This window comes from Triticum dicoccoides, chromosome 2B (genome assembly GCF_002162155.2).
Source record: "Triticum dicoccoides isolate Atlit2015 ecotype Zavitan chromosome 2B, WEW_v2.0, whole genome shotgun sequence".
Taxonomy (NCBI): domain Eukaryota; kingdom Viridiplantae; phylum Streptophyta; class Magnoliopsida; order Poales; family Poaceae; genus Triticum; species Triticum dicoccoides.
This window is the reverse complement of record NC_041383.1, coordinates 444062904-444072542: the sequence shown is the minus strand read 5'-3', so window position 1 is coordinate 444072542 and position 9639 is coordinate 444062904. Positions and strand designations below refer to the sequence as shown.

Genomic DNA, 9639 nt, shown 5'->3' with positions numbered 1-9639 from the left:
CACCATAGAGCAGCTAGAAATCTCCGTGGTTGTGATCTACAGCGGGTCCGAGACCGGGGCCCATCCATCTGCATGTTTGTCTAGCTGCGCATCAGGCATCCCATCTACCGCACCAGTGCTTCCACCGAATCCACGTGGGCCACACTTGAATGTTGGTCGGGGGGATGGACACAGTCTTATCTCCAACAGGTGTCTCTGTCCTTATCTCATCTTGTCTCCTGTCTATAGCCTCGGGATCCACAAAAGCATCTAGGGCAGTTTCGTCTGAGGCTTTTCCTAGCTCCAGTTCGGTCTGCCTCGTCTCGAAAGGGGTGAGACGTGGGGCCTGCTCCACCACATGATCTTAGTCAAAAGAAATCACACCATGCCAGTGCCGGCCTCTCCTCTGTTGACTCCTCATATATTCTAATAAAAAAGTGGTTGGGTCGCCGGTGGCTGCTGCCGCCTGTTCGGCATCATCGGCCTATGTCGCTATACAGAGGAGCAGCAGCGATAAGCATCAAAAGAACGGGGAGCCACAGCGGGGGCATCTAGCAGCGGCATCCGGCTACCAACGCTCGGGTGAGGCGGCGGTGGGGGCTCTACCGGCATCGACCCCTCCCCTGGGCGAGCTTTTGCGCGGCAGGAGGAATGCCAATGAGGTTGGGGAGGCCGGGGTGCTAACCATGAGGAACTCCAGTGAGGTTGTGGAGGGCTGCACGGCATCGGCGTGACGGATCCTAGCGGCGGCAGACCACGGTGCATGGCAGCATACGGGCTCATGGCGGGGCTCGCTTGGGGAAGCGGAGCTTGATGGGGTTCCGTCCTATATGTGCTGGAGGAGCCTTATAAATCGAAGGAGTCATCGGGGAGGGCTGCAGGGCACCGGCGGTGAAGAAATTAGGCGGCGGAGCTCGACGGCCGAAGAGGAGAGGCAGGTCGCTAGCATCGTCGATGAAGCTTCCTGGCTCAATTACATGCACGGGCCGAAGGAGCGGAGGACGGCGGAGCCCCTAGACAAACAACCCTGGTCTGGAGAAGCCGTTGGCCGCGGCGAAGCACGACGGATGGAGGGTGTTCGGTTGCGCAGAGAAAGGGAGAAGAGAAGGAGCAGAGCTAGCCTCGATTGTGTCGCCAGAATACTACGGAAGGAGGAGGAACCGAAGGGGCTCGTGAAGGTGGAAGCTAGCTGTCTGATTGCCTGTATCTGCGTTGGTAATTCCCGAAGAGGAGAGGATGATGCAGCACAGCAAGGGTAAGTATTTCCCTCAGTTATGAAACCAAGGTTATCAATCCATTAGTAGAACCAAGCAACACTATGTAAACAGCACCTGCGCACAAACAAGAAAAACTTGCAACCCAACGCGTAAGAGGGGTTGTCAATCCCTCCTCGGTATTAAGATAGATTAATTTGTGTGAGATTTGATAAATAGATCTAGCAAAAACACAAAATAAAATAAGTAAAAAAAAGTGCAGCAAGGTATTTTGGATTTTTGGATAAACATATCTGAAAATAATATGATAGGAAATAGACCCGGGCGCCGTAGATTTCACTAGAGGCTTCTCACAAGAAAATAGCATATGGTGGGTAGATAAATTACTGTTGCACAATTGACAGAAAAGCAAATAATTATGACGACATCCAAGGCAATGACCATGTATATAGGCATCACATCCAAGATTAGTAGACCGACTCCTGCCCGCATCTACTACTATTACTCCACACATCGACCGCTATCCAGCATGCATCTAGTGTATTAAGTTCGTGGAGAAATGAAGTAATGCAATAAGAACGATGACATGATGTAGACAAGATCTATTCATGTAGGAATAGGCCCCATCTTTGTATCCTTAATAGCAACGATACATGCGTGCCTCGCTACCCCTTCTGTCACTGGTTGAGGACACCGCAAGATTGAACCCATCATAAAGCACATCTTCCCATTGTAAGAAAAATCAATCTAGTTGGCCAAACCAAACCAAAGTTTTGGAGAAGAAATACGAGGCTATAACAATCATGCATATAAGAGATCAAAGAAAACTCAAATAATATTCATGGATAGATCTGATCTTAAACTCGTACTTCATCGGATCCCAACAAACACACCACAAAAAGTCATTACATCAAATAGATCTCCAAGAACATCGATGAGAACATTGTATTGAGAATCAAAAAGAGAGAAGAAGCCATCTATCTACTACATACGGACCCGTAGGTTTGTGATAAACTACTCACGCATCATCGGAGGGGCAAGGGTGATGATGAAGAACCCATCCGTGATCGTTGCCGCCTCCAGCAGAGTGTTGGAAAAGGCCTCTAGATTGGATCTCGTGGTTTTGGAACTTGTGGCGACTGAAATTGTGTTTCATCGACTCCCCTAGGGTTTTGAGGATTTTAGAGTATTTATAGATGCAGAGGTCGGTGGAGGGGGTGCATGTGGGCTCCACTACCCACCAGGGGGCGTCTGAGGGCCCTGGCGCGCCCTTGTGCCTAGTGGGCCCCACAGGCCCCCTTTGGTGCACTTCTTGGGCCTCCTGGGTGTCTTCTGGGCAGAAAAAAATTCTCCAAAAAGTTTCTTGACATTTGGACTCCGTTTGGTATTGATATTCTGTGAAGTAAAAAACAAGCAAAAAAACAACAACTAACATGGGGCACTATGTCAATAGGTTAGTCCCAAAAAATAATATAAAGTTGCTAGTAAATGAGTATAAAACATCCAAAAATGATACTTTAATAGCATGGAATAATAAAAAAATATAGATACATTGGAGACGTATCATTGTCGCGGGAGAGCTGCACGCACAGCTCCCCGACAGCGGCCGCTTCTGTCCTAGGTGAGTTGCAAGCACACAAGCTGCTCGCTGAAATGAGGCAAGGGGAAATGGTTCCAAAGAGCATGGTTGAAGCTAACATGTGGACCCCACGTGGAAAGCAACGGTCAATTGGTGGGCCCCAGCTGTCATAAAACTGTTTAAAATTTGATCACATAGCAATTTGGTTTTTTTTTGGAACAGCGAACCGAAATTGTGGTAGCATTTTAGGAAATTAAGAAAAGTGGTAGTTTTTCGTAACCCTTGGTTTTTTTTTGCTATTTACTCATGCACATCTTGTTTCTTTGCTCAGTGAAAATATATTGCGGGCGCTGCTCATTTTCTTGCTTTGTTTAAATATACTACAAATCCTGGATAGGCACATTCTTTTTCCTTTGTCTGAATATAACAAAGACAATTATGTATGCAGTAGTGATTATCTGATCTCATGTCCTGATAGATGAAGCGAAAACTCCAGGATTCATATTGTTGGCACATATGTTTTGAGCAGACAACTAAAAAGAAGGGTATACTATGCTTGGCAAATGATTCCATGGCCTAATAGATGCCTAAGTTATGTAACTAATTAAGTGGAACTAGCTGTGTGAGTTGTGTTTGAAACTAACTGATTCATTTTTCCTAAGCATATTTGGCAAAGCATCAGTAAAACACTTCTACTTCATAATTATTTCTCATGGAACCATTTATACATGTGCGCTCAAGCTATAGCATATATGTTCTTTGGATATATTATTTTCTGCATTTGTCTTCACATTTCAAGTCTGGTGTGGCTAATATACTGGCACGGAATGCTATGTACGGATGCCATTGCTTCGATCAATATCTCCGTACATATTTTATTGCCCGTAGCAACATGCGGTTCCTGACTATAACTTAAAATCCATCTAATGTTGTGTGTTCCCGTAACATAGCACCCGTCTAATCTTGTGTGTTCCCGTAACATAGCACCCGTCTAATCTTGTGTGTTCCCGTAACATAGCACGGGCATCTTACTAGTCAAGTAACAAAACAACACGTGCTAGAAAGTTACGGATTGGTAGGGCCCCTCGCATCAACAACAAACGATCAAATAAACACCAGCCGTAGTAAAATTATATATTGTCGAGGGCCTCCACTTTAGCTAAAGATGAACCGAGCACTAACCACCTAGCAAGCACAAAAAACCTGGTGAAACCTATTGAGCCATCCAATCCAGCGATCCAAAGGCTAGAAGAATCAGGATGCAAGCCCGCAACCAGTGCAAATCCTATAACCAAGAAAAAACATAAAACAATGCAAATTATACAAACAAAGAAAAAGGAACAGGGACAACAGACACGAGTTCAGATTTGTTCTCCATCGTCGCAAAATTTTCCGAGAATTTACAGGTACGACCATATCCAGTACAAAGCCACCCAATTCTCCTCTTGTTTTGTTTTTGTTTTGCCCCTATAAATGTACACGTCTAACACCACCGGAAAGCACCCAATTCATCTTTCCCCGCCAATCGAAAGCAAGCACAGTCGACAGAGAGAAAACACAAGGCCGCAGGTTGAAGACTGCCGCTATCCGGTTTCAGTTGGAGAATCAAGGCTTCCCTGTGCATTGGCAGCAGCACGCGTCTTCTCCCGCAGGTTCGCACCCCACATCTTCGCCTCAGCCACCATCCTCTCCCTGTCATTAAGGATCCCCGGAGGAGGCTCCCTGGGGGAATCATCCCGATCCGACTTGTGTCCTGAGCTGCCTGCCTCATCATTCTTCAGGAGCGTCCTTCCACTATCAGAAACCCTACTTCGCTGGTCGCCACCTGCCTTTTTCGAGGCATGGATCGCATTAGGATCATAAATTTGGGACGCCAGGTAGGAAAGAGCAGTCACAACATCAGCGATAAGTGGTCGCGAAGCAGCCTCTGACTGAATACACATTGACGCCACAGCGAGGGCTTGGTAGAGCCCACGCATGGGATATCTTCCCTGCAGCCCTGGATCAGCCATCTTTGGGAGCTTCCGCCTGTCATTGAAAAGAGGGCGTGCCTGGCAATGTATAAAGAATGACATTACTACACAATTAATTCCATGACACATGGAAAATCATAAGCATTGCACAAAGGACTAATATTTCTACTGCTACTTGCAAACTGTGGCCTTCTCCCAACGTATCTACTACTTGTATCCATAAGCGATTGTGGATAAGCGTTGTCATAATCATGCTTCTATCATATTTTTTACTTGAAAAAAGGTCCTTAATAGCTTCTAAATATACCCCCACATATATTTCCCAACTTCCCATCATAATTAAATATCCAGTTACCCAGCAAATATATAAGAGAAACTGATATCTGACTATCAACAAGTGATATACTTACTTACTTACGAAGCCTTTGATCCCAAACAAGTTGGGGTAGGCTAGATATCCCTTTCACGAGGACTTCCCAGGAGGTCACCCATCCTAGTACTACTCTCGCGCAAATGGGTTTCATACCCAAAAGACTGGCTAGTTTTTACGTTGGCTCGCCAAGCCTATCACAACCCTTAGATATGAAACTCTTTCACAAGGACTTCCCAGGAGGTCACCCATCCTAGTACTACTCTCGCTCAAATCGGTTTCATACCTATGGGACTGGCTAGTGATATATGGATAGATAATCTGATAGATTAATACTGAGTAGGAAATAGCAACAATTGATTATGAATAATTTAACATAGCATACCCATGACACGAGGTTTTGTTCCCCATGAGGTCTGGTGCTGTCAATGGCCTTCCGGCCAGTAATCAACTCAAGCAACACCACTCCAAAGCTATAGACATCTGACTTGACTGTAAGTTGCCCTGTCATAGCATATTCTGGAGCACAATAGCCGTATGTTCCCATCACACGTGTAGAGACATGAGACTTGTCACCAACAGGACCCAATTTAGCGAGACCAAAGTCTGACAGCTTTGGATGGAAATTATCACCCAATAGAATATTTGATGACTTGAAATCTCTATATATAACTGGTGGTTGTGCCTTGTCATGGAGGTATTCCAGCCCTTTAGCAGCACCAGCTGCAATTTTCATCCTAGTGTTCCAGTCCAACGGTTCCTTACCAGGAGGGAGATCTGCATCAAGTGTTACACAGAAGTTAATTTAGCCAAAAGTGAAATACGCAGAGTTACTTGGAACAAGATTGAACGTAATAGTTATACAAATGTTCTTTTTCTTGCATGGAGTTTCTTAAGTAACGAAGTTGCATTTGCAGCACTAGCGAATTAAAGGACTATGCATTCCTATCCCGAAAATTGACCCATGAATACCACAAAAAGAAAAACATTGGCCCATGAAGATACGAATCGGGAAGACATCCACATGGTTCAAAAGAAAATGTTCCTACTGCACAGTTGGATAGCTAGATCTGAGCTCAACTGATATAGTTCAGTGATGTACTTTCTGTGCACAACATTGACCACAGCACAGCCCAGAAAAACTGAGTCATCTGGAACAGGGTTACTTACTGTTATATCAGCAATATGTTTTCATGCTAGGTTCCAATTATTGGCACACCTGACTTAGCTAGTAGCTGGTTTATTCTCTGGTCCCCAACTATATTCTTCAAGACAATAATTTACATGACCCCTTGTTTAAATAATCAAATTAACCGACAGATCTAGCAATTCTACCGTCACAGTGATTGCTTTATTCACTTCATTGAGCTTGGTAGCAAAATGAACCTAAATGAAGTTCAGTATTTGAATATCAACTTCTTTCCTGCCTTACGAAAAGAAATTATATCTTGCACTAAAAGTGCACAGGGGGTATGACCGTATGAATATACACATCGATATTAAACCACATACACATGGAAGACATCCAATATTTGACCGCACTCACCACAGATCACTAATGGAGTCAAGTTACCTAATTTGCACTCTTCAGATATTTCCCAGAATATAAAATATGCAGCAGCCATGTCTCAAGCGGTTGACATGACCAAGTAGTAGATTAAGTTATACCACCATGCTAACAAACATACATACAAATACAGGACGTTCACCCAACTATAATTAGGTATAAAGATGGGGCCAGCAAGGTCAATCGGAGAAACCTACTGGATACTGTGCATGTTATGTACCGCTGCATGGACAAAAGGACTTGGCAGAGCAAAATGTCTCACAATCATGAAAAGAATCATGCACATGGAGCTACAATAAAACAATCATGGACAGATAGGGGCAGACAGAATAGCAGATTGACAACCTGTACTGAACCAAACATGTGAGAAACAACCAGTATCACATATGTGCACAGTAGCCGCACAAAAACATGAACGGAGGCTCAAAAGGCATTGCTCTGCAGTCTGCACAACGCCAATATAGAAAGCAACAAACAGTCTTACCATGGAGATGGTCTTCCAATGATCCAAGGGGCATATACTCATACACCAGAAGGCGTTGCTCTCCATCAGCGCAATAACCAACCAAATTAACAAGGTTTTGATGATGCAGCAAACTGAGCATGAGGACCTCCACCAGAAATTCTTTGTTTCCTTGGTTTCCATCCCTATTGAGCTGCTTTATAGCAACAACCTGCAACAGGTGCTTCAAACATTTCAGCTTTGCATGTGTCAGGCCCCGTCTCATGCTTTAGGACATAAAATACTTCATTCGCATGGCAAGCATTAATTGTTTCATGTGCTTCATCTTGCTCAATTAACAAAGGGCCTACGGACAGTCGAGCAGCCAAGGCCAGCAGAAATTGAATCTGCTATGCCTATAAGTGAACATGGACTTTTCTTGCATGTGGGCATCCACTGATCATGTGCAAACACTGGTTTTCTTGGATGTCCTAGACGAATCAATGGCACCTTTGATACAACCAAGTAACCTCGGTACTACTCTAACATCAAGAAACAAGAAAGAGGAAACAAAAATTAAGACCTAGCTTTGCCAACAAATCAAGTTACCTGGCCTCCATCAAGACGGCCCTTGTAAACACGTCCGAACCCTCCCTCCCCAATGAAGCATTCCTCCCTGAAGTTCCTCGTGGCAGCTGTAAGCTGGCGGAAGGTGAACGTCTGCGCAGAAAGGACATTGCCATTGGCATCCCTGAGATCTGAAAGCTCCTTCATTCCGGCATTGCCTTTTGCCCTTGCCTTCTCAGCCCCTGCACATATTCACATCGCCATGCAGATGAAGATACAATCACGATGAAGGAAGGCACCAACCCAAATAAGCATTCTACTCCTAATCGAATGAGTTATCATACGATAAATCACGGAAACCAGCCTAGTAGGTAAGATATTTGTACTCTCTATCAGAAATATCTTAGGGGATTACTAACCACACTTTATTCCCGTCTTTTCCCTCAATCCCATCCACAAGGATCACCTTGTCCATCGTCACCTGCCATCTAGATTCTAGAGTCCAGCGAGAAAAGGCCAACAGAGAGCATCAAACCATCATGAGGCACTTCTTCCACTGCCCAGCCCCCACGGTCACGCAAAGTCGACGAAAAGATCGCCACAAGATCCAGATCTGAGCTATTATTCCGCGCAAGGCCAGGCTGCTCTAACGAAACGATTACTATCTTACACGAATCTACAAGTCCTGAAGCCGAGCGTCTCTTCCCCTCCACTCCGGCCCGCCGTGCCGCCGTGCCGGTGGAGGAAAAGGGGAGAAGAGATTAACAGAGAGCATCAAACCATCAACGGATCCGATCCTACTCCCATCAATCGACCAGAAGGCCGATCGGAGAGACGCACACACCTGCGGGGAGCTTCTCGACGCGCGGCGGGACCATGGGTCTCTCCTCGCGGGCGCCGACGCCGGAGGACGATGCCGCGGGCGCAATCCGTCCGCCCGTGCCATTTCCGCCGCCCTGCTTGGGGTAGAGCAGCTCCCCGTCGGAGCCCGAATCGAAGCACGGGAAGCAACCCATAGCGGCTCACCAACGAACTCCCCGCATTCCCGCAACAAGCGCCGCTGGATTCGTGCCGGACAGAGCACCCCGGACCAGCGGACCAGGTCGGCGGGCGGGCGGAAGGGCCTTGGAGGCGGGGGTAGGAGGAGGAGGAGGGGAGGAGACTGGTGGTGGACTCCGTGAGACGACGCGGTTTCGGCCTTGCCTTTGGCTGCTGCCGTTTTGCGCCGCTGCGTCTTAACGGGCGGCCCTCCGGACTGGGGTTGGTAAGAAACGGGTAACCATGGTCTATGCGAAGTTAGGACCTCACTGTCATTTTCAGTTTTTTTTCTTTTTCCGTGTGATCTATCTTGGTTGCCTTCTTTCCCATAAAAGATCAAAGTCAAGATAAATATCATGTGAGTCTTTATTTGAGTGGCTCTATAGTGTTTCTGCAACGATAGTTGTTGAGGGTGAGAGAATTTAAATTTCGTTTACTTTCAGAATACGCATACAACTGAAAGGTTTGAACATACAAATTGTCAGATTATACTATCTTAAAAATATTAAGACAGGGTGATTTCATCATTTTACTTAATTGTTTTTGTGACCTTTGTTGTTGTTTTTCTTCCGAGTGTTGTTATGACTTTGTGATCTTACAGTGTTTTTACAATGGCCCGAAATGAATTCAAATTCACTTTTCCACGTGAATAACACGTGGTTGTTGGATTTTGTTCTCGCAAAGAAAAAGGTTGTCAGATTTTGCAATCAGGAATATAAAAGGTAGGGAAAGATGGTGTGAAGATAACTGCATCACTAGAGTGACGCATAGAAACTGTGGTGTAACGGTTGTGTCATTTTCTATTTTTCTAGGAAGCATATGTGATTCTAGTTTACCTTTATGAGAAAGAACTGTCGTGCGGTATGCATTAAACTATCATACGGTGTGCATTGTTGGAGACATGATAGCA

The 9639-nt window shown here is 45.5% G+C and overlaps 1 protein-coding gene across 1 annotated transcript; it reads right to left on the bottom strand.

Annotated features, from left to right (window-relative positions):
• Nucleotides 1-4109: 4109 nt before the first annotated feature.
• Nucleotides 4110-8908, bottom strand: LOC119364119 (probable serine/threonine-protein kinase PBL7). Its single transcript, XM_037629529.1, has 5 exons — nucleotides 8536-8908; nucleotides 7734-7933; nucleotides 7167-7356; nucleotides 5501-5892; nucleotides 4110-4823 (listed from the first exon to the last, which is right to left on the bottom strand). The coding sequence occupies exons 1-5, from the start codon at nucleotides 8705-8707 to the stop codon at nucleotides 4356-4358; spliced, it is 1422 nt and encodes a 473-aa protein (XP_037485426.1). The 5' UTR covers nucleotides 8708-8908; the 3' UTR covers nucleotides 4110-4355.
• Nucleotides 8909-9639: the final 731 nt, after the last annotated feature.

What these genes read in the sequence shown, in the direction of transcription:
- LOC119364119 (XM_037629529.1), bottom strand. Translation starts at nt 8,707, where the DNA reads ATGGGTTGCTTCCCGTGCTTCGATTCGGGCTCCGACGGGGAGCTGCTC. An exon ending in ATTGGAAGACCATCTCCATG is followed by an intron (nt 5,893 to 7,166) that starts GTAAGACTGTTT and finishes CACTTGATGCAG; the next exon opens with ATCTCCCTCCTGGTAAGGAA. An exon ending in AACAAAACCTCGTGTCATGG is followed by an intron (nt 4,824 to 5,500) that starts GTATGCTATGTT and finishes ATACATTGCCAG; the next exon opens with GCACGCCCTCTTTTCAATGA.